This window comes from Anabas testudineus, chromosome 6 (assembly GCF_900324465.2).
Source record: "Anabas testudineus chromosome 6, fAnaTes1.2, whole genome shotgun sequence".
Taxonomy (NCBI): Eukaryota; Metazoa; Chordata; class Actinopteri; order Anabantiformes; family Anabantidae; genus Anabas; species Anabas testudineus.
Window position 1 is genome coordinate 1,875,195 of NC_046615.1, and position 27,767 is coordinate 1,902,961.

The 27,767-nt window shown below is 41.3% G+C and overlaps 4 protein-coding genes across 12 annotated transcripts; 2 read left to right on the forward strand and 2 right to left on the reverse strand.

Annotated features, from left to right (window-relative positions):
* Positions 1–1,670: 1,670 nt before the first annotated feature.
* On the reverse strand, positions 1,671–9,649 carry LOC113165322. The gene is made up of 7 exons (XM_026364730.1): positions 9,347–9,649; positions 7,702–7,925; positions 7,501–7,602; positions 6,514–6,615; positions 5,604–5,717; positions 5,189–5,297; positions 1,671–4,605 (listed from the first exon to the last, which is right to left on the reverse strand). The coding sequence occupies exons 1-7, from the start codon at positions 9,456–9,458 to the stop codon at positions 3,032–3,034; spliced, it is 2,337 nt and encodes a 778-aa protein (XP_026220515.1). The 5' UTR covers positions 9,459–9,649; the 3' UTR covers positions 1,671–3,031.
* Positions 9,650–10,116: 467 nt separating this feature from the next.
* On the forward strand, positions 10,117–13,222 carry pdf (peptide deformylase, mitochondrial). 2 transcript variants are annotated; one of them, XM_026365792.2, is made up of 3 exons: positions 10,117–10,213; positions 10,931–11,588; positions 12,324–13,222. In XM_026365792.2, the coding sequence occupies exons 2-3, from the start codon at positions 10,985–10,987 to the stop codon at positions 12,479–12,481; spliced, it is 762 nt and encodes a 253-aa protein (XP_026221577.1). In that variant the 5' UTR covers positions 10,117–10,213; positions 10,931–10,984; the 3' UTR covers positions 12,482–13,222. The 2 variants fall into 2 exon arrangements, with proteins under 2 accessions (XP_026221577.1, XP_026221578.1); XM_026365793.2 differs by having other exon boundaries at positions 10,124–10,217.
* A 220-nt stretch (positions 13,223–13,442) lies between these two features.
* On the reverse strand, positions 13,443–17,559 carry spata2l (spermatogenesis associated 2-like). Of its 8 annotated transcripts, none has more exons than XM_026365789.2 (4): positions 17,438–17,559; positions 16,016–16,371; positions 15,617–15,907; positions 13,443–15,522 (listed from the first exon to the last, which is right to left on the reverse strand). In XM_026365789.2, exons 2-4 carry the CDS (start codon positions 16,367–16,369, stop codon positions 14,524–14,526), a joined length of 1,644 nt encoding a protein of 547 aa, XP_026221574.1. In that variant the 5' UTR covers positions 16,370–16,371; positions 17,438–17,559; the 3' UTR covers positions 13,443–14,523. The 8 variants fall into 8 exon arrangements, with proteins under 8 accessions (XP_026221574.1, XP_026221571.1, XP_026221570.1 ...); XM_026365786.2 differs by having other exon boundaries at positions 16,016–16,374; XM_026365785.2 differs by having other exon boundaries at positions 17,427–17,559.
* A 2,254-nt stretch (positions 17,560–19,813) lies between these two features.
* On the forward strand, positions 19,814–25,240 carry si:dkey-238o13.4 (SDR family oxidoreductase). Its single transcript, XM_026364805.1, has 6 exons — positions 19,814–19,977; positions 20,852–20,959; positions 21,378–21,517; positions 21,609–21,705; positions 22,809–22,933; positions 23,928–25,240. Exons 1-6 carry the CDS (start codon positions 19,893–19,895, stop codon positions 24,102–24,104), a joined length of 732 nt encoding a protein of 243 aa, XP_026220590.1. The 5' UTR covers positions 19,814–19,892; the 3' UTR covers positions 24,105–25,240.
* Positions 25,241–27,767: the final 2,527 nt, after the last annotated feature.

Genomic DNA, 27,767 nt, shown 5'->3' on the forward strand with positions numbered 1-27,767 from the left:
AGAAATATAGATGTAGATGACTCCCCGTGGGTGGGGTTTGTGGTCTTTGTCTGGCTAACATGAACTGACAAGTTATTAGGCAAGTGGATAAGGCCTGGTCCGCCCACTTTTGCCCCATAGAAGCTTGAGACCTTAATTTGTTTTGTGTGCTTGATTTCTTGAAGACCTTGTGGTGTGAACATATCTCACTCTTTAGGTAAATCCATGAATCTGCAGGCAGCCTTGTGTCACAGTTCCTGTCTCAGTCTGTTGGCCTTTCATTCTGTCTCTTGCAATTTTTAATCCAGCCACCAGATACCATCACACCTTCCCTCCATTTTCATCCACCTGACTCCCCCTACACACCTGCTCACATGTTTTTCATTCCCTCATTCACTTTCTTGGTAGAATGACTATCTAGTCATCCCAGCAGTAACTTTCCAGCCTAACCTTTTTTGTCTGCCTGTTTACAGCCTCCTGCGTGCTCCTGGACTTTGCTTTTTGTCTGCCTCTTTTGGCTGAGTTACCCATCCGTCTGTTGCCGGCCACTCACCTAGTTGGCGCCCCAACTTCACCTCTCGTTAATTGTTGCATGCTTTTATCTGTCAAACTTTGCTGTGCAGCTGACCTGTTTAAACTTTTAGAGGTGCGTCTGACTCGGACATTCGGGTCGTGTCGTATCTCAGGGCCTGGCCAGCATATGCTAATAATCAAATGAATAAGCACCTGGTCTTTGATGGTATTTATCAAGCTGAATTTTTGGACACGTCTCTGTGAAGAAGATGTGTAAAAGCGTTTTGAGTTCTAATAAGATAGAAAAGCACTATGGAAGTGCAGATCATTTACCATTGATCCTGAACCTCATGCTAGCGCTGGCTAAAGTTGTATATCGTCGCTTTAATTTATATTTTTTAGTCCCTGCCAACTTGTATAGTCATAATGATTATAAAGAAACATAAAAAGCATAATGTTGAGCTCTGTTGTCAAATTTTGCTTTTATCAGTACAGCAACTTTTCTAAATCAACTCAGCACAAAATCTATTTATGTTGTCTCAGTTCATCATTGACTCCAATTGGACAGTTGTCTCAAGCGTTTCTTATGTACTGTATCACATTCATACAGTGTCTATAAAAAGTATTTACTTATGGTCAATAAAAGTTGGCAAGTTTAAGAAAAAAATGTCTGAAAAATACCTCGTCAAAGTGAAAACCGGTTTCTACAAAGTAATGTTAATGAAATAAAAATACTGTATGTAAGGTGAAATCAGTGTTTTAATATTAATTAATATTTACCCCTTTTAAAATGTCTGACCTAATCCAACAGAGGTCCAGATATTTAGTGCAGGTAGTCCCACAATTAGTGAGATGGGGATCACCTGAGTGCAGTGAATGTGTCTTAAGTGATTGCAGTATAAAGACACTTGTGTCTAGAAGGTCCAGTCACTGGTTCTTCAGTATTCCTGGCTACCATTACACCATGAAGACAAAACAACACTTCATCTTATATACTTTTATTTCATTGACATTACTTTGTAGAAACCGGTTTTCACTTTGACATTAATGAGGTATTTCTCTGAAGTATTTTTGTCAAAGTCGCCAACTTTTATTAATCATGATGGATGTTTTATCCTTTTATTGACATTATAAATCTATAATGTCAATAAAAGGATAAAACATCCAAGGGGGTGAATACTTTTTATAAGCACTGTATTACAAGTATGGTCCACAACTGGATGAAAACAAAGTCAGTGTGACATCCAAAAAATCTAATTAGTTCACTGAATCACAAAAATTGAATGGCCTTGACACTGACACTGCTAATCCACTCTATAACATGCAAGTACCAAGAAGGTATGTCTCCTATGTTCACCATCGTGCTGTGTTCATACAGTGCATCCTGAAAGCATTCACAGAGCTCCACTTTTTTCACATTTTGTTATGTTACAGCCTTATTTCAAAATTGATTACATTTAATTATTTTCCTTACAGTTCTACAAACAATACTCCATAATGTCGAAGTGGAAAAAATAAGAAGTATTTGCAGTTTTATTTAAAAATAAATACAAAAGAAAATCACATGTATTTAAGTATTCACAGTCTTTGCTCAATACTTAGTTGAAGCATCTTGAGCACCAATTACAGGCTCATGTCTGTATTTTTGAGCAGTTTCTCTTATTCTTCTTTGCAATTCAGGTTCAAGTCTGGGCTCCAGCAGGACCACTCAAGGACACTCACAGAGTTCTCCTGTAGCCACTCCTATGTTATCCTGGCTTGTGCTTAGGGTCGTTGCGTTGTCCTGTTGAAACATGAAAGATGAACAATTGCCCCACTCTGAGGTCCAGAGCGCTCTGGAACAGGTTTTCATCAATGATGTCTATGTATTTGCTGCATTTATGTTGTACCAACTGACAAAAACACAACACAGCTGTTTATTCACATTTATCAGATAAATCTACAACAAGATATTTTTTGTGGTAATGAAACAGTCAATTGTTCGAGACACACCTGCTACACACAATGCTACAAGAAATTGGTATATTGGTAACATCCAGCAGCATACAAACGTTAACTGAAACCCTTTTGGATCAATGGACGACATATCTCAAGTTAAACATGTCCTTTAATAAATTACTTACTGCATTAAATAACAGTGTTTTTAAAATTGCTCACCGAGTCTAAACTGAGACTAAATATTTCTCACATTTCATAAGTTACAGTCTAGTAAGTTTGCTGGTTTCTGGTGTTGTTTCACATCACTGTGATTTTACCTATTCTTAATATTAAAATATGTACAGCAATCCTAACTCTTAATACTAGATTACCTTATTACCAGTATTAGTATATTGCATAGTTTAGTATTTGTACATATAGAAACCTATGAGCAAAAAGTTAATTTGTATTATATTATTTAATATTATTACTGCCGAAAGAAAAAACTAATTTAATGGTTCCTGATGCAGAAATCCTGAAGATGTTAAAACGCAACATTATTATTGGATTTGATCTCAACCCCCTGTCTTGTTTAAGTTACATTCCTAATGTTATAATGTTTTCATATATGGTCCAGGATCCGAGCAGCCTCATACTCCAGGAGTAGTCTCTTCTTTTTAATGCAAGGTTTGTAGTCTGGGTCAAAATCAGTCCAGCCCTCACTGTCACTTGAAGAATGACTGGAGTAAAGACAGTTTGGATCAAAAGAAGAATCCGCATCTTCTTCCTCCTCCTTCCTCATTTCCTCTTCATTTCTGCCTTGCAACACAGGCTCTGCGCACCTGGCTGAGCATCTCCCCTTGGTAATGCGGTAACACTCACGAGAGCTCAGCCTAGTTATACTCACGGAGGGCTGTAGCATCGTGGACTGCAGCGGCACAGCCTGTCTCAGAAGTGATGATGTCATCCAGGTTCTGCTGACTTTGCTGGTGTCAAGACTGATGGCCAGACAATCAGAGTTGGAGGCAGAGGGGACAACAGTGGAGGATGGTAGTGTATTTAATTGAAAAGGACTGTGCCCCTGTGGAAGAGGCTTGGGGGAGTTCTGATAGAAAGCTTGAGATGATGTGGTAGGTGAAGGGATTTGATTTGCTTTGCAGAGTGACAACAGACTCCCTGAATGAACTGACTGAGAAGTAGAGGTAGAACTGTCAATTGTAGGAGAAACAATGAAGTCCAGCAAGGGAGGACAAGTCTTCTGAAAGGTAGGTAGGGTTATTTTGGTCTGTTCATCTAAAGGGTTTTGACTAAATTCGTGAGTCTGTGAATGTCTGGTGTTACTGCAAGTCCCTTTATACTTTCTTGAGAGTTTGGAAAAAGGCCGTAAATTTCTTGGCTGACAGCTGGAAGATGCAGGAGCTGTTTGTAATTTGTATGTCGCATTTGGAAGATCAACGCTTTCTGGTTGAGTTGACAAAGAGTCTTTGTTCTCTGAGGTACTGCAATGAGGATAGGTTAGTAGCTGGGGAGTGGAAGCTGCCTTTTTGTTACTAAACATGGTGAAATGATTTGCAGATTGCTGATGGGGTTTAATGGTAGGACAGCTCCTTGTAACTGAGAGAATGTCAACCAGTCGAACCACTGGCGACAACAGAGCAGGCAGAACAATGTGTCTGGGCGAAGACTCATTAGGAAGAGGTTCTGTTTGAGAGCTATCCCTTACTAATTCAGGGCTGTGCTTCTCTTCGGGCTGCGTTTGTTCAGAAGGCTGGGCGTCTGAAGCTGGGTAAGGATCTTTGAAGGGTGAATGTTGGTCAGGGGGACATGGGACGAGGTCAGATGGGGTGAGGTCCTGTGATGAAGATGTGGATGACAATGAGTGGAACAGCGGGGGAGATAAAGAAGCATTGGCCTGATGTAGCAGCTCATCTGAGCACTCGTCCGGACACTCCTGCAGGATGCTCTTCACCCATCTCTGGTGTTTCGAGCAGAAATGAGGAGAGGAGGCAGGCTCCCTGCTTCTCTGACAGATGTCCTCATGTCCTTTGTCACTGCTTTTTTCTTCCATCCTAGGCTTGAGAACAGCCTTTGAAGAGCTGCCATTCAGAACAGACTTTGACAACGGAGAGCTTTCCATTTCACTCTCTCTGTTTTCTGATGATTGAGAACTCCTGGCCTGACGACATGATGCAAAATCTAAGGGAATAGACAGGAAGTGCATTTTGAGTAACAAAAGTGCGATTAGCATCGGGAAAAGAGATGAGTTGTGGTCTAACTAAAAAGGATATAATTTATAATCTGTGAGAGTGGAGTTAAAAAGAAGTGAGTTAGTCAGACCTCTATAGATCCCTCCACATATCTGTGCTACTCGGTTACTATAAGGTACCTGGGTCTCTGATCAAACGTTCCTCAGCAAGTTGCATTGTGGGTAATGTATGCATCAGGTTTAGACAAGAAAGAAGAAGAGCGCAGCACCAAATGAGTGTAGTACTGAGAGTGAAAGGAATGCCTTATTGGCACTTGATTTCATTTCGCCTGTTGTAAAATGTCTTTTTTTTAGCTTTAATTTCTTTTGTTGTTTTGTTTTTTTTATTTTTTATGTTTTCCATTAGTTTTGCTGTTTATGTTTATGTAGGCTTATTATCCACTTCTCCTACTAACCTACAAGAAGATGCTATTTACTTTATACAGAATTGCTTAGTGTACTAAGTAAACATTTTACTATAATTAGGTAATATGTGTAGATTATTCGATTAGTGCTTTGGGAGGCATTTCTTACCACAGTGCAGCAGTGTCTTTAAAGTTGTTGCTATGCTTGTGGAGTCACAGGTAACCACTTCCAACAGTAGCTTCTCCTCTTCAGTCACAGGACTTGATTTCTTCAGTAACTAGTTCACACATATGGAAAAAAATGCATCAATCCAGATCAGGTTCAAGTGTTGTTTCTATCTCCACGCTCTGTTATAGTCTGACTTAAAGGTTTACTTTACATTTAAAGTATTCACAGTAATTCTTTCAAATACAGAATTAATCTCAACATAAAGGTTCTCACAATTTCTTTGAAAGCACACACACACACACACACACACACACACACACACACACACACACACACACACACACACACACACACACACACACACACACACACACACACACACACACACACACAAACATATGCACATAACACACACCTTGTCAATGTAAGTATCTCCTGGTAACACAGTCTCCAGCTTGTGTAGATAGTGCAGCAGCCTGTCCTCTACTTTCTGTGCATAGTGTTCACCATACTGCTCCTCCATGTGTTTCTGAAAGACACACAGCGTACATCATGTCATGTTCATATGTGCAGTTCCTGCTGCCTTTAGGAAACTGCTTTGGCTTAATTCCTCTCCACACAAATTTCGTGCATGTTTGCCCACAGGGTTTAGAATTTACTAGATGTGGTTGACCAGAAGAAGATCCAACACTGAACACAAATGTTCCTCAGTATAACACATTTTGTGAATAGGGCCAGTTTTGGTAAAAATAAGGATTTACTTTTAAATGTAGATCTGTAGTGCACCCTGTGGGATAGGAAAGGACTAACAGTTAGGAGCACAGAGAGGAACCTGTGCTATGATAATGACCCATCATCCTCCTATAATCTCATTACACAGCCAGTCAGAGGTGCAAACAAACAAGAATAAGGATTTGGATGATGATTTAAGTTATTACTAGTTATTTAATACATCATATTTTATAATATAAGTAATATTTCTGTGCTTTTAACAGCCATTACATATTTTGCCTTTTATATAAATGTTGTCATTGTTTTTTTTTTTTATTGAAATATTATCATTGTATGTACAACACAAAGAAAAACAGGCTTCACTCTCCACTTTTCCCAAATTTCTTAATTTCTTTAAAATGAAGTAGAAAGAGGAGCAGCTCTCGACAGGGCAACTCATTTTACTTTTACTATTTCCAGTCAACACTGCCTGGCTATGGTCAAACTGTAGTTTACTGTGGATTAGTGCTGTGTCAGACATGGACACAAGTCACCTGTACCTTTATCTGCATCCTTTATTTTAGCGCCTAATCCAGTCGGTGAAATAAACTAACCTTCATATAATCTTCAAGTTTGTCCTTGTCTGTGGCGAGAGATTCTGCCAGAGTCTTAAAGTCCAGGTGATTCTTCCTCATGAGAAACATGTCATGATGGCTCTGTGCAAGAAAAAAAGAGATAAACAAAACATCATTGCTGGATCAATACATTTTGATATGATTAAGTTAGAAATCTCATCTAGAAAATATTTACAATAAGATTTTAATAACGGCAAGGTCAAGCACAGTAAGCTGTAAATGACATGAATGTTTGATTGTCTAGACTACAAAAAGATTTTTTTGTTTAGTTAATTCATGAAACATTTCATTATATTTTCAACTATGTGCATTGGACAAATCTAAGTGCAGTCTTCCATCTCCCTTTTAGCTCTATTTTTGGACTATGTGTGTTTGTTCTTTAACTGCTAAATGCTTCACAAAGAAAATAAGCAGTGCATGGTACTGCATGGACAGAGAGACACTGGGCATAGACAGGGGAAAGGCCCCCACTCACCTGTAGGAACTCCAAACTAAGAGAGACAGGCACAAAACTAGAAATAAGACTGTCACTTTGTTTTGAGTCATTATGGGTGACAGTTGGGTTTTGTTTTTATTTGTTTGTTTTGGTCTCTTTTTAGTAATTTTTTTATTTTTTGGTAATTGTCTACAACTCTTTGGACACTTTTAATGTCTAATTGTAGATGTCATGTGTTTCCTTTTGCTTATTTTTCCAGCTTAAGGTAATTTTTGCCCCCTGTGTGGCCGGTTGTATTTATTATTTATTTATTTGTAGTAACTGCAAACCTGTCCTGTCAGCAGCCTTAGAAGTCTTGTAAGACACTAGAGTAGCTTAACACAAAGCAAGTTAGTCCAGCAGCATCCACTGACGGCACAAATTAATGGGGATTTACACTTTTACTTTTTTTTATTTCTAGGGAAACAAGTGTCCCTAAGTAAAGTTCTTTCAATAATGCAGAATAGCTAGTTCCAATGTAGGTCACTTACACACTGATCTTGGTATTGAGGTAGTTTACTTGGGAAGAACTTAATTATTTTAAAAACTGTGTCAACCATTCCTCTGCCCATCCTCAGCATCCACATAATGACCTGGAAGGAGAGACAACAGACGGTAAAGTTTAAAATTTAAAACACATGATGTCAGATGCTTGGTGAATGGAAGAATGCTATTACTGCTCATTTACATACCATAGTCTTGAGACCAAACATGATCTTCATATGTTTGATGGGAGCCACCAGTCCAGGTAGAAGTCTGTAAGTAGCTTCCAGAAAACCCATCACTCGTTCAAAGTTTTCTACATCTCTGTTCTTCACAATGGAATATACCTGGGCAGAGGTAACGCGCAGCCTCCATGTATCTTCAAGGCTCAGAGGCTGGGAGTCCATGTCTGGCCAATGGGAAGGGTCCACTACTGTGAGGGGGAATAAACAAAGCATCACACCCCTCCCCAATTTTTAATTTGTGATAACTATCAATTTCAAACGAGTCATCTTCCATGTTTTGCAGTACATTTAATCGAATGAAGCACTTAAGTACAGTTTTTAAAAAAGTGTGCCTTACTAGAGTTCTTGCATTTTAATAATTCTACTTTTTTTTTTTTTATTTACTTTTTAAGTAATTACCATCTAACAGTATACTATGGTTTTGAATAACAGTTAGGACTAATCTGAAATAGACTAGTACATTCACGTTATCAACAGTATAACATACAGTGGCAAGAAAAATGGTTTCCTGCATTAATTTGTCATAAAATGTGATCTGATCTTCATCTAAATCAAGAGTATTAACAAATATAATGTTCCTAAAATAATAACATAAACAATTCTGATCGTTCATTTCCTTATTGAGAGCAACCATAAAAACCTCATAGTGCTAGAAAATTTATGTGATTATAGAAATGCAGTTGTTAAAAATAACCAAGTATATTTACTCAAGTACTGGTCTTCAGCAATTTTAAGGCATTTGTCCTTAATGCTGTATTTTAATTTTACTTTTACTCCACTACAACTACTTCACTACATGTACGGGGAAGTTTTTGTTACTTTGCAGATGCAGATTCTCCATGAAAAATATAATCAGAGTGTTATTATAGATTAACCACATGTCTGTGCACATACTGACTAAAAACAGCTCCACTTTTACCAGCTGCAACATTAGTAATGTTTACATGTTCATGCATCAGTAACCCAATAATATCATGTTTGTGTGTGTGAAGTGAACCATACAGTACTTCTGGTACTTCAAGTACTTTTAAGCTAATAATTTCTGTACTTTTACTTCAGTAACATAATAAATACAGGATTTTTAATTCAAGTCAGTTTCTTTATTTTGCAGTGTATTTATTTACTTAGGTAGAATTAGGAAATTAGAAATACCTCAGTGTAGAAATAATCTGTTACAAGTAAAGTATAACTCATAGTTGTATAGTTACAAAATATAACAATACTACTATACATTATACTTCATACTTGTACTTTTTACTATAGTTTAAGAATAGTTTTAAGAGTAGAGTTTTTCTACACTGTGGTATTTCTACTTGAAATTTCTACTGATTTGAGTAGATACCTAACTTCCCTAAGTTTTAGATGTACATGTTACAGGATGCTCTCAGTACTTTAACATGCAATTGTCCCAGTTTTGCAGTGACTGGCACACGATAATCTCCAATCTCAATCCTGAAGTGCAGGTAGGTTCACGACTTGTAGTGACTATTTTAGAGGTTATGATGTTTTCAGATCTATAATTTATAAACTGAAATGAACGGAACTAACAGTACAGTAGTCTCTGCAATAAAATGTGTTGTTGATCTTTTTAAAATCATTTCAAACCAACCTTCTTGTATATCCATCATCTTGTGAGCCCAGATATACTCTATGATCCACACCGGTAACTTGGGGAAACTCTGGAAACGTTTCGTGTTAGCCTGCAGCTTCCTTCCTTCCATCAGTAACGTTACTCGCTCATAACAACGTAACGACGCTCAGCTGTGCCCTGTGGAGGGAGACAACACCGAGTATCGACCTTTTAAAGTCCCATTCATGAATGGGCTGTGATCTCCCACCCGGACATGTATCGGCAAGTTAAGGGTGAAGTGTTGAACAACCTGTTCTTCAATGTTTACATCTCATTTTAATTTGAAATCGTTGCAAACAACTTCCTTGTCAAAGTGACTGGTCGTCAAAATAAAGGTTACCAAGAATTCTTCTGATGCACGCGCAATACCGTTTTGCTCCTAAACCTTTATTGTGAAGTCTACGACAGCGCGACGTTGTTGACCAGGAAGTACTTTGATAGATCCGTGAAACTTTTTCTTGTTTTAAATTCATTAATAACATTTTGATTTTACTATAAACTTTAACTTCACAATAAATAATTATTACGTCGTTAAAACGCTGCCAGCACGGGAGTATGATATTTATTAAATTATTGTTCCTATTAAAATAATATATAATATAAAATAATATGCTATAATGTCTTTCTAGTACATCATCTTATTTATTAATGCTTATCTCTCTTTATTTCTTTCACTTATTCACAAACATTTACTCAAATTAGTTTTATTCCAATTGAGCCGCAGTGACGCTTCCGACGTCATCAGACACGTGGTTTTCTTCACTTGACATACACGGTCTGACAGCATTAGCTTTTCTTATCCCTAATAAAAACGGTACCAAGTGAAATAAACCTCGGAGCCCATCGGTAGGTAACGGAGATTTACAGAGTCTTTTAATATGCAAACACTACGCTGAAATAGTGTGTTTTAAAGGTGACGAGGTAAGATAACGTGCATTCACAGGCTAGCTGCTTGGTGGTGCTGCTTTTAGTGACCCCGAGGCTTTCGAGTAGATAATTATGAAAGTGACGTATTCCCTCACTTTAATCTGAGTTTAACTTTTTATCCTAACTTGAACCAGTCGTATCTCATGATGTTTAACCTGACCCTAACTTCACATTCACCAGTAACCTCTACAGACCCCCGAGCCTCATTTTACCGCTGTTGAACGGGTGCGCGTGTTTCGATTCACCTCGTCACACCGTCGGCGGTGTTTGACGCTACTGCAAAGACAGGTTAATTACAAAGGTGCTGTCTCCCACACTCGGTGGCTTTAAATTCAGCAATCAAACGTACAAAATCCGAGTGACATCCAAACCTCTCTCACTCATGCTCTTCCTACACATTTATATGGTATTAGATATGTTCATGTTAGTGTTTCCACTTAAGAAAGAGCTGTTGACATTGTGGCATGGTCTACATCTAAAATACATATAATGTTCGTCATTTTACCTACTGTACTTTTGGACAGAGTCTAGCAGAGCAGGAATAGAGAGGTGTGCTAGTGCTAGCTTAAAAGTTGCATATTGTAGCTTCACAACCTTTGAAGTGTTCTTCTCATCTTTTGTAAAATGTCTTTGCAGCACAGGGTGCCGCCCCCTTGATGTGTGATAGATCCTCCCAGCTGCAGCTCCACCATGAACACAAAATCATGCGTCTCCCTGCTCCAGCTCTCCAGGATGGGGCTCAGACTTTACACATCTGCAGCCCCTCTGGGCAGTCTAACAGCAGTGACTTCCAGTTGTCTTTCACATATCTCATCTGTGCCCTGTAGACGCTCTTACTGCAGCAACATCAAGGTGCGCTCCTATCTTGAGTACATGAAACGCAAGGTCATATCTCCTCCCAGCCCCCCGTACAGTCACGTGTGCCAGGTAGGGGACCCGGTTCTGCGTGCACATGCAGCTGCTGTTGACCCTGCTGCTATAACAGGTCCTGAGATCCAAAAGGTCATCAACACTATGGTGAAAGTAATGCGGAAACTTGAGTGTGTGGGGCTGAGTGCACCCCAGATCGGAGTGCCTCTCCGCATCTTGGCTCTGGAATATCCCCAGAAGATGTTGGAAGAGAGTTCGCTCACATCCAGGGAGGCCCGTGGGCTCTCCGTACAGCCCCTGAGGATCTTTGTGAACCCCCAGCTGAGAGTCCTGGATGGACACACTGTGCTCTTTCAGGAGGGATGTGAAAGCATCTCCGGCTTTTCGGCCACAGTTCCTCGCTACCTGTCTGTAGAAGTGTCTGGTACGCATGTTTCTGGCTTAATATTGTGTCTCCTGTACAATGTTGTCTTTACAATGTTACATATGCACTCTGGACTATCTTAGCTCCGGATATTTCGCAGAGTGGTGAATTCACACATGCAGCACACAGCAGGACAATTTGTGTCACATTGTGCTTGAGGAACAATGTGACACAAAAAGGACACTGCTTCAATCAGTATCATCATATGAGTATATCAATCATATTAGTAGAAATTAAGCTTTATGCTTAGAACTTTGGTTTCCTTATGAAAAGAAGCTCGACATGACAACAGAAAGCTGGTTTTTACCTCTTAAACTTTCTGATGTTATGCTGAGCGGCTTGGCTGAAAGGAAGCGCCCCCTTACTCACAGTGAATACTCTGGACTATTACCTGCTGTGTTCTCTTATGAGCTCACCTGGACATTACGCAGACTTTGTACTAGGGGGCCTGCAGAATAAAGTCCAGTTGTTTGTGTTTTTACATGCAGCTCACCTGGGTAAAGTCTGGACATGTTCAGGGTGTCAGTACATGTGTGAAAGCAACTTTAATCTGTTGTAGCTAAAAAACAAACAAACAAACAAAATTTTACTTTATGCAAAACAAGAAAACACTTGTACACTCGGATGCTGATAGCACACAAAGTTTCATTTGTGATATTAACTTCTCTGTCACGAGTTGACACACTAATACATTTCTGCATCTTTTTCTGGTTCCTCTGCATGAACAACCCACAGGTCTGAATGAAAAAGGTGAAGCAGCAACATGGCAGGCCAGCGGCTGGCCAGCCCGCATCCTCCAACACGAGATGGACCACCTGGATGGCGTCCTATATATCGACCGCATGGACAGCAAGACCTTCATCAACACCAAGTGGCAGATGTACAATGAATAGAAAACAGGCAAATCTTTAGGAGAGAACACAAACATTTACTGAAGGAGCTTTGGGTCTCTGGTCGGTATTAGAGCTCAGTATAAGGATCACTGTGAACTGTTTCGGGTGGTTCACTGAGTGTGGTGATTGATGGAGGCAGCAGAAGTAGACTTAAAGCAGTTTCACATAAAACTGCATAAACGTCAGGACAATGTTTGATGTCTAAAGAGGCTGGTCATGATAAAATCAGTGAACCATGTCTACTACTGTTTTCTGAAATGTTGGGACATTGTTAAACAGAAATACATGAAAATATAGTGATTTACAAACTATTTAAAAAATATATTTGATTGAAAATAGTACAAATCAACATTAAATTTAATTCTGAAAGTGTATGTTTTTGAATTTCATGTCAGCAACAAAAGACTTTAGAAGTTTGGACATCCTAAAAATATACCAGCTGGAGGAACATATCCAGTTAATGTGGTTAATGGTCAGCAGGTCAGAATCATCACTGCATTATTGAAGTTTCAGAAATGAAGATAAATACCGTTTCTGTCACCTTTAGCCAAAAACTCAAACCCTGAGGCAGCACTGCAGTGTAGTGGAAATCACTGCATGGGATCAGGAACATCTCTGAAAACCCCAGTTTTAAAATTACGTTCATGGCTGTATCTAGAAACTCCAGTTACAACTCAACAATGGAAAAAAACCTTCTCTGGACCCCGGCTCAGGTAAAGTGGAAAACTGTCCTCCACTGTTTCGTATTCATCAGTTACTTCCATTTGTTCACTTGATGTAAATACTCAGGATCAGGAAAACAGAAGTGCTTCAAAGTGCTGAAAATCAGTATTTTAGTTTATTTCAGGTGTGACAGAACATAATATTAACTGTGATCATTCATTTTCCAGGTGCTAGTTACTGTTACGAGACATTTGATCCTATATTATAAAACAAACATTTTACACAGACAAGTGCATTATTGACCTTTTACTCCAATAGTTATTCAAGCAGTAATACAGATGAAGGCTCATTCCCTTGTGCTTTGCACCAAGTTGCGTTTACATGACTTGGGAGCTAGTGATGGGCGGATGAAGCCTCATGAAGCTTTGACACTTGTTGTATCTGTGCTAACAAAGATGTAAATAGTGACATCTGGTGGTCTGTTAAACCCACAGCAGGCCTTAAAGTCTGGGGCCCAAACACACTGCTGATTGGTTTTAACTTTGTCTGGTAAAGCAGTTCAAGAAAGCTGTGTGTTATTAAATCTGTTATACAGATGGTGTTAGAGGGCAACTTCACTCATTTTCAAATTGCTGTATGTATATTAAGGGTATTAAACTTTCTTCTGCCTTCCCTAAATAATCTGATGTAACAGGGAGTTTTTCAGGTTGGATGGTGTCATCTAGTTGCTGATATTACAGACCTTTAGTTAGTATTGGTCAAGCTGCTCCTCCAGATGACATCATCTGTATCTGGAGAAGTGTTTAAAGTGGCATATTTTAGCAGTATTTACTGAGACAGTAAGTACTGTATGTCTTTACGGTACCGTTGCTGTCCTTAACTTAACAGTCTTTCTCTGTGGAGTTTGTGGGTTCCTTCCATGTACTGCAGCTTCCTCCAAACACATACATGTTAAGGTTAGGGGTTAGGGTTCATTGATGACTCTTTGCCGATAGGTGTGAATGGTTGCCTGCCCTGCAATTGGCTGGCAACAGATGTTCTCCATCTTTATTTTCTGCACCAATATGATAAAATGCAAAAACCTTCTAAATTGAAGATGCAGCTGTGATTACTGAAGCTTTAAACAAGCACCAGGATCATCCGCCCATTTCTACAGAGAGCACAAACTGTAAGCACGAGTTTCAACAACTAACACTTAGTGAAAAAAATAAAACAATAGCAAATATGGCCAGTAAAGTGAGAAAGAAAGAGTGGAGCATGTTTAATACTGCATTTCAGCACCATCTCAAGGCAACATTTGGAATTTTTTAGCACACAGATTTAAGGCATTGTGATTTTGCTAGATGTGCCTCACGAGTGCAAAATGTTTCAAATACATATCACACAGATGATGACTGGTCAAAAGCTTGGCCACATTTGCATACAAGAGGACTCCTGTACCAACAATCACTACAATACTCATTCCCACAATATCTGCACAGAACCAGAGGCTTTCTGGAGCACACCTTCCCACACTCACACACGCCTAGCTTTTTGACGGTGTGGTGGATTTGGCAGTAGTCTCGCTCTCTGCAGGACCCAGAGTGGAAGACACAGCAGCTGACGCACAGAACACGAGGGTCCAGCTGGGCGAGGTTGCAGCATTCATGGTAGACGATTGGTTGACAAGATGGCATTATGGATTTAGGGCCATCACACAGAGGTAAGGAGGACATCACTCCACTGCTGTTTTGTTCTGCACTCACATGGTTCACTCTTAGGCTTTCGCTCTGTTGTAACTCTGAGCCAGATCCATTCAGTGCTTCATTTGTACCGTCAGAGGTCGGCACATTGTAGTCCTCCATTATGCAATGTGAAAGCAAGGCACCGCTGAAATTGTTAAAGGTTTCGCATTGAACACAGTGATTAGGAAAAAGATGAGGGGACTGGGGACAGCTGCATAATTGGTTGGCTTCTGCCTCCCTCTTGCTGAGTGACTGTAAGCTGGGATCTGCTTTGTCAAACGTCGACTCCTCACAGTGGCGTCTGCCTTGCCGCTTGTTGGCTGAAGAGCTTCTGGGAGTGTCTGACTCTGCAGGCGAGGTCTTGGTTAACTGGCAGTTGAGTGTAGAGATGCAGGTGTGCTCTCTGGTGGTCAGGGAGACGGACGGGGGCAGTGATGTCACTTCATTGTTGAGTGCCTTCAAGGCTTGGGGAGATGCACTGCTTTGAGTCACCCAGGTTAAAGAGCGGGGACCTTCGTCATCTATGACAACCGCCTCTCTCTGCCCCCTAATATCTTGTTTATCTGTGTACAGATCCTCGTCCAGTTCTGTATCAATCTGCTCCATCACTGACTGGTTGCTCTTCAATGTCTTCATTGTGTTTTCCAAGGCGACCTGTTGAGATGCATGCAAAATAATGGAATAATTTAGCACAAGCTCCTTCTCCACAAGAGAGGTTATCTGACACTCATTTGATTGATTAACTTACCTGAACACTGTGTCCCATCTTCCTCTCCCTCACCACATTCAGCTCCCACTCTGCCTCACCAACATGGCTTCCCAGGGCCATTGCAAGGAGGCGACACTCGCAACGGGCCAGGAAAAAGGCACAAGACAAGCGGAGAAGGTTGTCCAGAGAGTTGGGGTTAGTTCTGGACTGAAGACAGAGCTGCTCCTGTCGTGACAAGCTTGGCTGGTACCCCAATAGGCCAAACACTTTCTTGATCTGAGGCATCGAAAGCACCGGTTTGATGTAGTGGGTAAACATACCAGAGTACATCTGGACAAAGGAAAACAAGTAAATCAATTATTAGAAAACATAACAGATTTTCAACAGTAAGTGGTGTTGAGATACATTCTCTCTTTTAAGCCTTTTTTTCCAGCTAACCTTGACAACTCTGTATTCCTTCCTCCAGGGGCCAAGGTACAGGTTCAGGGCCGCTTGCTCAAGGACCTCAAATACTTTAGCCAGGCTTTGCAATCCCCGTCTGGCTTTGCCTTGCCCACCGTTGGGTGCTGGTGCTGGTGCTGCTGCTGCCGCCTCCATTAGCGACTCTTCCATCACCCTCAGCGGATCCAGACCCAGGCAGTGTGTCTCCTGAGCATTTCCATCCTTCAGCAGCCCCTCCATCTTATTCCACAGCTCCTCATCCCTACATGCCAGGTTGGAGCCTCGTCCCACAATCTGCTGCTCCAAACTGTGATCATAGGCGGCCACTAACATCTGCCTAGAGCTGCTCATCTCTGCTGCGAGGGAGACGAACAAGATGTGAAAGTGACGATGACAATTGTTCTCCTCTAATAATTCACATATACAATCAATATTTTAATTTATGAATGATGAGATTCAGTATGGCACTATTCAACTTCAATACAAGTACAAGGTGAAAATGAATCTACAATGTTTCGTGGCTTTCAGTCAGTTACTGAGATTTGAAGTCATGACAAAGTGAGAGAGAGAGAGAACTGGCACATTGGAAATATTTAACATACATCCTTTAGCTACGTGAAATACAGTATATACAACTACGTTAGCTATTCATTCTAATGAGGGTTAATATACTTGTTTTGTTTGTAACCGAAAGTGAAACGCATGACATCCAGGCCTTAGTGGAAAATATTTAAATATATTTCCGTAGCCAGCAAACCAACTGACCTACCTTTGATATAGTTAAAACAATCTATGGTCAAGTTAGTGAAAAAGAAATACTCGTCTGCAGCTCAGCTCGAATTTAGCATTAGCATTAGCGTTAGCTTAAGCTTCTTCCTAACACGGAGCTTGGAAAACTATCACGTTTCAATACTGAACCAAATCTCTTATCTCTATGTGTTAATTTAACACTCTTGCTTTTTCAACTGAAATGAATAACTCATAAAATACGACCCGAAAGCTCTGAAGAGACTATAGAAGCGGTAGTTCAGGTCAGGTTACATTCAATCCACCAACCATCAAAATCTCCATTTTTTAAAAGGGTAGGACCGTCGTGTTTAGATTCATCTGCGGGGAAAGTCCCCGGAGGTAACGAAAGAAAAATATCAAACGACACGGAGTTGTTGTTTAGGATCTATGCCGAATTAAAGACCGACCATCGTTGATTCAGAAAATGCTAGGTTTCCGGATTTAGATAATGTGGCCTTTTGCTGATACTTTCAATACAATAAATTACAAAATTTCTATACGAGACCTCCAGTCTCGTACTCGTGTCAAAGCTAAGCTAACGTTGCGTCACAGCGAAGGTTTCAGTTGTGACAGCCGGTGTTGGATCAAAGCCGAACACACTAGAAACATACAAACGTACCTGTGCCTTACACGTAAACGGAGAGGTTTAGCAGTGAATCTCGTAACTAGACATTTCCCCGCAGCGTCGTGGCAGTGCGGCGGCTCCCCGCTCCCTCACCGACCGGGCTTAAGGTAAACACTGTCACGTGGCGCGATTTAGCCCAGCGCCGCACAAGGGGGCGCGAGGAAGGAGCGTGAGCGCGAGCGCGGGGGGCGGGGCAGAGGCCCCTCTGAGGGTCACAGTGCGGAAGCTGTGCAGGCACCCAGGGGCCCAGCTAGCAGCTATTAGCTTTAGCTACATGACAAATATATCAAAGTATCAAATATTTATTGATACAATTCTATAGAAAGTACACACACTGTCCAGAGTGTACCCCGCCTCTCGCCCAGTGACAGCTGGGATAGGCTCAGGCATTCCTGCGACCCTCCAGAGGACAAGCGGTCAAGATAATGGATGGATAGACAGTAAAGGTCACACAAACAATATGAAAAACCCTATTAACAATCCAAGCAGGCTATCACAGACATACATATAATCCAAAATGTATAAAAACCTAACATGATATACTTTACAACAAATTGTCACAACAGTGGTGTGCAGTGTATCATGGTCCTGGTCCAGCAGCTACACGTGAACTTTCCTTCTGAAGTTACTGTCAAAGAGGTGTTTTCAAGATTCAAGATTCAAAAACTTTATTAATAGAACAGAAGGAAATAGTTTTGACTTTTACAGTTGTTCTCAACACAGATCTACAACAACACAAATACAGAATAATATCAATACAGAAAAAACAGTGTATATACAAAATATGTGAGATGAAAATAGGTCAATAATTACAGTCCAGGTGGAATGACAGCAGTTATATGACAAGACGTTCTCTGTTCCCACTCCCCTTACAGAAAGGGGAGGAATAAAGATTGATGGTCACAGGTTAAAAGGACCTCCTGTGGTTCTCTGTAGAGCACTTAATGTTGATCAGTCTCTGGATGAACGTGCTCCTCTGTCCAGCAGCACACTGTGCAGTGGGTGGGAGGGAGTGTCCATGAGTACTGATGAGTTTTTATCCAGTCCAGTTTGTTGTCCAAGTACACTCCCAGGTATTTGTACTCAGATACGACCTCCACCTCCTCCTCCTGTATAAAGAGAGGGATGACAGGACTCTCAGATTTCCTGAAGTCCATCACCAGCTCCTTTGTTTTATTGATGTTCAGTTGAAGATGGTTGAGTCCACACCAGTCAACAAAACTGTCCACCACTCCACGGTACTCTGTGACATCTCCACCATTAATACATCCTACAACTGCAGAGTCATCAGAGAAATTCAGAAGATGACAGGACTCTGAGTTGTACCTGAAGTCTGAGGTATACAGGGTGAAGATGAATGGAGACAGAACTGTCCCCTGTGGAGCACCTGTGCTACAGACCACAGTGTCAGACACACAGTTCTGCAGGCAGATGTACTGTTGGTGAGGTAGTCCATGATCCAGGAAATCAGGGGAGTGTTGACCTGCATGTTTTTTAATTTCTCTCCCAGCAGTGCAGGCCGGATGGTGTTGAATGCACTGGAGAAATCAAAAAGCATGATCCTCACTAAAACCCCAGGCTTGTCCAGGTTGGTGTAGGTGTGGTGGAGTAGATGTATCATGGCGTTATCCGTTCCAACTTGGGGTTGATAGGAAAACTGGAGGGGGTCAAGTAAGGGTTTGACCAGAGGTCAGAGGGACTCCAGGGTCAGTTATGCAAAAGCCTTCATACTGTGTGAGGTCAGAGTCACTGGTCTGAAGTCAGTGAGGACTCCTGGATGTGGCGTCTTATTCACAGGAACCAGGCACGACTTCTTCCACCCAAGAGGAAGAAGTTGTGAACCAGGCACAACTTCTTCCACCCAAGAGGAACTCTCTCCAGGTGCAGGCTGAGGCTGAAGAACACCACATAGCTAAGGAGCACAGGCCTTCAGCAGCCTTAGGCTGATTCCATCTGGACCTGCAGCCTTTGTGAGGCTGTTCAGCTCTCTCCTCACCTAATGTCAGCTGACAAACGTAGCTGACAAGACTTGATGTTATCAAGACTGTGTTGTTCTAGTCCATGAGTCTAGTCAGAGTAATAAAGCAAAAAGCTTTACAATCACCCCCACAATATTATCTTCTACAATATTTGATCCTCTAGATGGCAGCATTTCGGCACGTACCTCAACATGAACTAATTGTCTTCCCAATATCTCTCTCTCTCTCACACACACACACACACACACACACACACACACAGAGCGAGAGAGAGAGAGAGAGGTGGGGTGAAGATAGTGGTGAGCTTCTTTTGTTGACCTGCGGGCGTGGCTTCAGTGACACCGGCAGATGGGTGGAACTGTAGCTCCTGGGTTCAGTTTAAAACATCCTGGGACCCCAAAGATGCTCTGCAAAAGTCCGCAGCTTTATTCCCAAAGTGTCACCCTCCATCCTCCAGCAGGTCCGTGCAGCAGCATCCAGCATGGCAAACTCGGACAGGGTTGTGTTAGCTCTGGGAGGAGCGGGGACAGTGGGCTCTGGGATCGTCAAGGCACTGCTGGATAAAGGTAGGAGCCACTTGGAGACATCCAGATCCAAGTCGTTTTGCGCACAGATGTCTGTCTCAGGGGGGATCATGGGAAACTGCATTTCTTCTTTCTGCATTTTTTATGCATGTTTTCGTACTTTATGACATTCTCTGTCTTTGAATTATTAAATATATGTCTGTTAACCATGATGTTGGTGGCGCAGCTGCGTGCGTAAATGTAGCATGTCCATACGCGTCATTGACAAATCCATCAATCAAGCTTTTCAGTAAAGATCGTACACACTGTGATTTACAGATGGGTAACAACGTGCCTACTCACCCCCCATGTGTAATGTCGGGAGAGAAAAGGAGAGAAGTCTATGTAAGGAAGTTTGCAAAGAAATAAATATTTGGAATGATCTTGATAAATATATAAAAATCACACACACAGGCTATAAAACATCTTCAATATCCAGTGTTACATTTGAGTAATATGAACATGAGAGCAGGATACCTTTACTGTTAAGTTAAGTAATGAAGGGTTCAGCAAAAAAGTTCTATGCCTGCCATCAACAGATCAGCTGATCTGAACCTCAGCAGTATATCCCATCATCAATAACAACATCATGTTTTATGGTTAGAGGTAACAGAGGGTGGTTTCAGCTCAGTTTAGAGAGTTTTAAGGTGCTGCTCTATTAAAGTTGGTTGTTTATAGTCCTCTGTTCTCCACATAAACATGGATTCTGCAGGTTGAATTTGCACCGTGTGTTTGAACTAAGCAGAAAGTTCTGAATCTTCATTTTCATGTGAGATGGATTAGTTAGTGAAAAGGTGCATCTATTATCTATCTGCAGTGCACTATAGATTAATGTACAATCTGCTGTGTGTGTGTGTGTGTGTGTGTGTGTGTGTAGGTTTTAAAGTGGCAGTGATCTCCAGGGACAGCAGCCGGCTGGAGAAGCTCCAGTCGTTCGTCTCTCCCAACACCAAGGATAACCTCACGACCATAGTGGGGGATGTAGGTAAGTTGGGGTCCTTCCATTCATCTAAGTAGCTGTTTGTCATCCATCTGTACACTAAACCCAGAACATATTGTTGCTAATCCATCCATCCATTATCCTAATGGATGGATGGACAGACAAACATTCACACTCTCTCACAGGTCAGGATGATGCCAGAGCATCATGGGCTCATTAAAGGGAATTAAAGGTCAGAATGTTACAATAAGAAGCAACTAAAGAATCCAATCCTGCCATCTGTGTTACCTCGTCATGGACTAAAGTGTAGGTGAACAGGAACATTTTCTGACAGGGATTGTTAGTAAAGGTCAGGGGTCACCCTCCAAAGTATGATGGTAAAGCATAACAGTCTTAGTCCACCGATAGTTACACACACTTCCTACTTTCTTTTTACTTTCTACGGCTGAATCTCTGTGTTCAGGCTCAGAGGATGGAGCAGAGAAGGCAAAGCAGGCCCTGCTGAAGGCAGTGGGCAAGGTGACAGACATCGTTTCCTCCCTGGGCTTCAGCTGGTGGCAGGGAGGACCTCCTCACACCCAGTCTCTCAAAGACCTGCACTGGGTGAGCACACACTGGACTTTTGAAATTTACAAAAATAAAGCAGTGATTCTTGTCTGGTTGGTTTATATCTCTTGTCCCTTGAACTCCCCAGGTAATTGAGACGTTGCTTTTCAGCACATTTGTGTCATGGAAGGCCTTCTTCCCTTTGGTGAGGGACGACTCCAGCTGTACTTACACCTTCATCACTGGTAAATGCTTTAACCATGTACCTGTAGTTGTTCTGAACTGTTGTTGTTGTTTTTTTGTTGTTTTTGTTGTTGTTCTGTTTTACATACAGAGGTCAACCTTCTGGAATTTTATGGTTTTCTGCATTAATTAATAATAAAATCAATAAAATGGCTGTGTAGTGGTTAAGGTGACCACCCTCTTCCTTTGGTATTTTTGTTTATTTTCCTGTAGCATCACCCAACTTCTACAGAGTTTCAGCTAACGTACAGACATTCTCACATTATTCTGAAGAATTTTCCCCCTAATCACTGCAAGCTGGCCAAGTAATGGTGCAGCAAAGCAGGCCCAAATCATGATGTTTCCTCCACCATATTATACCGTTGGGATGATGTCTCAACGATGTAATACAGTAGATGTAAAGCTGTTTTTCTTTCTTTTCTTTTCATCACTCCACAAAAGATTTTGCCAATACCGCTGTGGAGTGTGAATGTGCTCTTTGGCAAACATCAGGTGTGCAGTAATGAAAAATTAATGCAGAAAACCATGAAATTCCACATGGTTGGTATGTTCACATACTTTTTCTTGTTACCGTATATTGGGTTAGGGTTTGCACCATCATGTTACTTTAACATAGCTGTTTAAGTTGAAAGTTTGTGTCATGTCAGCTGCCATTTTGGTGCCTGCCACCAAAGGGGTGCAATTTCAACAGACTCTTGCTGCCACAGGGTCGCCTTTAAAGAAATGCACCTTTGGGTCATATGACAAGGTTTTTTTTTTTTTACCACATTGCAGTTGTGCAGAATGCCTCCACCAACGAGTGAAGTTGTAGTTTACATATGTGCCTTTCCAGACTTGTGTTCTAATAAGTTTATACATGAGTTCAAATGATGCCTTGTTCACAAGAAAGTGAGGGACAGACGGACAGCCTGAAAACATAATGCCTCTGGCCACGATGCAGATGCATAAAAAGAGCAATTCATAGTTTTATTGTTTGTTTGTTTGTGGTTGGTAAAGAGGGTTATTTTCACTTGTGTGTACAACTTTGGCACATAACCCCTCTGAACCACAATAAACATGACTAGTGTTTATATATTTCCATGCTCTGTGCTGATCTGTGCCACAGGAGGAGCAGGAGAAAAGTTGCTGATGCCTGGTACGGGCTTCCTGACAGTGGGAGCTGCCAGCACCCTGGCCTTCTGCCAGGTTCTACGAGAGGAGTACCCTGAGGTGCCCTGCAAACTCAACCAGGTGAGACTTCAATGGGATTACAAAGCAAGGCCAAAGCTGATTTAGGACTTCTACTTGATCCCACTGTTCACTGAGTGCCCCCCCGCCTCAGCATGAGATATAATAACAGTCCATCACCTTCCCCTTTTGGCCATGTACATGTTGATATGATCTACACAACAAATGGTTTTGTAAAGTATATGACATTTATTGATCAAACATGAATTCTATTTTAACTCCATTCATTTGTAACTGTACTGTGGTGCAAGTTGTAGTTTTACTATTCTAGTCTACATACTAGTCTAGACTAGTTACTAGTCTTACTGCAGTCTTCTGCCTGTATTAAAATAACGAAATAACCAATTGACGAGATGCAGTTTTCACATGAGTCACACCCACAGTGGTATCAGTCGATGTAAGACTAAGTCATCCGTGCTTTGCGTCCTCCTGTGTGAACGCTCAGTGTGTTTGATGTCTAAATAATTAAAGGCTTATGGCTTACTTTGATACCTAATACTAAATTAAGAACTTATATCTGGGTGAGCATTGCCAAAAGAACATTTGATGAGGAAAGAAACTGGCTGAAACATGATCAGGGATGTTTTACTTGGCACACCTTTATTTTAACCAAACGTATTTGGAAGAGAAAAGGAGGGTGAATGATATGTATGTACGTTATCTACTGCATTATAGTTACTGCTGGTGTTTTGTTGGTTTGAGATGAATTGAAATCTACACAGGAACATACTGCTTTTAGGAACATCTGCTTTTAGATAACTGTGTAAGCACTGATATGTGTTATCATGCCCTAAGATATTAAGAAAAATAGAACTGAAGTCACAATAAATCAGAGTGACTTCTCAATGTGATCACTCTTTAAACATTTTCTGGTCAGAGGTCAAACTTACACTGTGACAGTCAAAGCATCTCCAACCATACGTTGTCCCTCATTACTTCTCTCTAACCTCTTTGTATGTACTCTAACCCTCGTCTTTCCTTTGGTTGGTTCTGCCAGGTGAAGATCGACGCAGGTGTATCCACCCCAGAGCGCATGGCACCCGGCTACCTGAACCACCTGGACTTGGGCGAGGGTGTTGCCACACTTGTGGAAAGACGGAACACCTCCCACACTGTCTTCACCATCAACAGTCCCGCAGACCTAAAAAACATCCTTCTGGAGAGGAACCTTTAGACTCAGGAACCCTTCCTCCAGCTCCACCTTGCTGTCACTGAGACATATTTATCGTCCGCTCTGATTCTAAAATCTCCACCAACACATTAACGGTGTCTTTCGACCTTTTTGCTTCTCCAATAACTTCTCCTGTCCTTGCACAACTTTTGTCACCTGTATGCTGTTTCAGTTAACACTGTATGTTCTCAGATCATTAGCAACTAGTTACTCTGCATGCACTGTTGTGTGATATCTGTAACAAAACACACGATTTTTAATACTCACTATCTCATTGTTGCCTGCTTCTATACAAATATTTCTCCATGGATGTTCCAAATGCATTTCACTGCAAACTAGACTTATTCACAGAAAACCGCACAGAGCAAGATTGAGCCATGGGGACAAAGGATTTATGACTAGTCAAGTCGGCCAAGCTCTTTGCTGGCAATGTAACAAGCGGTCAAACGGTTTGGTTGTAGATCATTCCATCATATATTCCTACAAACCTGCCATTAAATGTAACATGTGGAGTTTCTGACCACTAGTGGCACTATATACACACAAAAGGATTTGTAACAGTCCTGTACGCACACGAGCAAGCTTCATGCTATTCCAGTGATTAACAGGGGGCAGGAAGTGCCAAGAAATGCAGCAATGTGCAAATTAAAGGAAAGCACTGCTTGTGAGCAACATTTATGTAAATAATGCAGATTTTTAAGACAAGTCACCAGAGAAATTGAAACTTTATAGTCTTCTAAAGTTGGGGATGTTGCAGACTGGATGCCATCTGAAGTACACATATTATAGACCAGACTTTACTAAGAATATGAAGACCCTCCATTCAGATCACTGACATAAAGGAGGAGAATTGATTTCATGTTCTGTGACCCATTAGGGGTTGAACGTGCTTCAAATGAACTAATTCATATTAAATGTGATCTGACCACATCTAAACACAGTAATGCCTTTAAAACCATATTGAAGTGGTTACATTTGTCAGAACAAGCACTTTGAAGCATATGGATGGAGATCATGGCTCTGAATACTAAGAGTGACTGGATACAAAGGTCACACAGCCTGGCTTGGCCCAGTTTAGCCTCTTTATAAAGCTTAAATGTGCAGTGTTTTGCATTCAAACACCAATAAATGATGTACGTCCTCTATTTGTTTTGCAGTGTGTTCACTTTGCCCAGGAGTCTATTTAGCAGTGTTAAAGTTGAGCTGAATTCCCTCTGTGAGAGTTCACAAGTAGTTTGAGCATTAGGTCATTGGTACATCCCACGTAACGTGACTCTGTCCCATTCACAAGCATCAGCACCGACCCCCTACGGGCCTCTTTATCTGCCAGCCGTTATTTGGGGCAGCAAGTCCTTTCGATAAACTAAAGTCTAAGTCTAGACTGTGTCAGTGTCAGAGGGGTCATTGTTATCACGTGTACAGTCTCATTGTTCTCTTGTGTACTGTATTGTTAATGTGTACATGCTACGTGCCTCCTTGTTTGTTGATTGGGTTGCATCTGGTTGAAAAGAGTCACTGGGATTGGACAAGAAAGCAGAGGGATCACAAGAGTAGTAGCTGTTTTGGGTGGGGGGACGGGGGAGCCAGTCAGATTTAGTTCTCTACTCGTCGGCTGACAAATCAATTAGGCCAAGTTATGATTTAAAATGCAACGGTGAACCCGCTGGGCCCCACTTTCACTTCACCTCCTCCTCCCACCCACACAGACTGCTGGGTTCGTCCTCTGATGATGAGTCACTCCATTCTAATGAAGAAGAAAATTGGCTTTTGTTTAAGAGGGAACAAGAGGCCACAATCTTCTCGATTATGCTTAACAGACTGGGGTCAGCCAGTTTAGCTGCACTAGCAGAGGAGCTCTAGATGTGTCAGTGTCACTTAGTCTGTCAGTCCACCACTTTGGTCCCGACTGATATATCTTTAACATTATACAACATTACTTGAAATTTGAAATTTGGAACAGCCGTGGGGCCCAGAAGGGAACACTTTTGGTGGTCCACTAATTTTTCCTGTTATGACATCAGTAAGTTAGACTTTTCACCTGTTCAGTAAAATATTTCAACATGGAATCAATTTTATCTTGACAAGTATTAGATGATTTGGATACAGATCAGCTCCGTGCAGAAGGGGATGGGCTCTGGGGGCTCAAGCACCTGCCCTTTTGCTAATTAACCAAAGGTGCCTCTCAACATTAACTAACTCTCTGTGGTCTTAGACAGTTTTTTCTTATTACTGATTCTTAAGAAAATGCTTTTTTAGTAGTTTGGTTTATGATCACCTGCAAACCTAACGGCATTCATATAAGTCTCAGGTGCATGTGTGAGTGAATGTGAGAATGAATGGCTGTCTCTTCATATCCAGCATGTCAGGCCTGTGATTCAAGATTCCAAAAACTTTATCCCAGATTATTAATCCCAGAGACTGTCTGAAAATAAGACCATCCAAGATGAACCCTGCCCCTCGTTTAATGTCATCTGGCTACATCAACCCCATGACCCTGCTTTGGATAAGTGGAGTACTGTAGCTATGACGTAAAGCCTGCTAATACACAAAACAAAGGTGGTATTGTTACTGATTGATTGTTACTGTTATTTAGCTCACAGATCAGCCTCACAGAACATGTAGACTCTTGTTTAAGACGAGAGTGGTGTGTTGTAAGGTTTGGGCTACCTTCCTAGGAAAAAAAAAAAAGTTCTCACACATACTTTTAAAAATCCTGCGGTGAACCAACCAGAAACCTACAATTCACTTTGGATGAATCAGATTTTTTATTTTAGAAACAAGAGCACAGGCAGGAAAGGAGAGTACACGTGCAGCAGTCAGGTCAGTTAATACATGTATTCTGACAAAGTGACTTAATTCTAAGTAGGTGAGAAGAGATGGAGTTGTGCCGCGCCCTGTATCTGATGATACATCAGATTATTGTTAGAGCATCGAGGGAGGAAGAACAGTTCAACAGTTGAGAGGAGGCTGCCAAACTGCTCCTCTGCTTTCGATTAAAAATTAAAAACGGCTGAGATGATACGGATTAAAATTTGGAAGCAGATGGAAAAATGTGATCACAGAGGAGAGCGCAGAGCAAGAGGATGTGTATGTTTGTGTGTGTGTGTGTGTGTGTGTGTGTGTGGTCCCGAGTGAGGTATCACCGTGCCTTGGCCTCTTGGATCACTAGGAGTCATGCACTGTGGGAAAGGGGACACAAGGGTGATCTGTCCATACATGCTGTGTATGTTTAACAGCAGCAGCTGCATGCTTGTTGCTTTGAACATGACTGATTTAGGGCTACGCACTCCAGAGGCCTGTGTCACATCAGCAGCCAGCTCTGAGGTCGGGAAGGCACAGAGTCAGAACTCTCAAGTCACGCTATCTCCACCAGGGCGTGTCCCACCAAGCTAATGGGACACACACACTCCCAGACACTGCAGTAAAACCCACTAGTAAACACAGACGTTTGCCAGGATGTCCCACAAACTCAATTAAGAACTAATTGGTTCAAAATGTGGTTCTGTAAAAAGATTTAAGTGTGACAACAGGATGAGAGAACATTTTACAACAGCCGCCATGTTTGGTGGTGCACAAATAGAGGAGCTGCTACTCTCACCAAGATGTACATATCAGGCCAAGCAAGTAAAGAAATGCTTTGTTCCCACTTCAGTTGTACAATACAGA

Coding starts and splice junctions, on each gene's coding strand:
- si:dkey-238o13.4 (XM_026364805.1), top strand. CDS start 19,893: ATGGCAAACTCGGACAGGGTTGTGTTAGCTCTGGGAGGAGCGGGGACA. Junction 20,960..21,377: donor GACCATAGTGGGGGATGTAG/GTAAGTTGGGGT, acceptor CTCTGTGTTCAG/GCTCAGAGGATGGAGCAGAG. Junction 21,706..22,808: donor TACTTACACCTTCATCACTG/GTAAATGCTTTA, acceptor TCTGTGCCACAG/GAGGAGCAGGAGAAAAGTTG.
- spata2l (XM_026365789.2), bottom strand. CDS start 16,369: ATGAGCAGCTCTAGGCAGATGTTAGTGGCCGCCTATGATCACAGTTTG. Junction 15,908..16,015: donor AGGAATACAGAGTTGTCAAG/GTTAGCTGGAAA, acceptor TCCTTTGTCCAG/ATGTACTCTGGTATGTTTAC. Junction 15,523..15,616: donor AGATGGGACACAGTGTTCAG/GTAAGTTAATCA, acceptor GCATCTCAACAG/GTCGCCTTGGAAAACACAAT.
- pdf (XM_026365792.2), top strand. CDS start 10,985: ATGAACACAAAATCATGCGTCTCCCTGCTCCAGCTCTCCAGGATGGGG. Junction 11,589..12,323: donor CCTGTCTGTAGAAGTGTCTG/GTACGCATGTTT, acceptor AACAACCCACAG/GTCTGAATGAAAAAGGTGAA.
- LOC113165322 (XM_026364730.1), bottom strand. CDS start 9,458: ATGGAAGGAAGGAAGCTGCAGGCTAACACGAAACGTTTCCAGAGTTTC. Junction 7,603..7,701: donor TGTTTGGTCTCAAGACTATG/GTATGTAAATGA, acceptor CTCTCCTTCCAG/GTCATTATGTGGATGCTGAG. Junction 6,616..7,500: donor CTCAATACCAAGATCAGTGT/GTAAGTGACCTA, acceptor TTTCTTGCACAG/AGCCATCATGACATGTTTCT.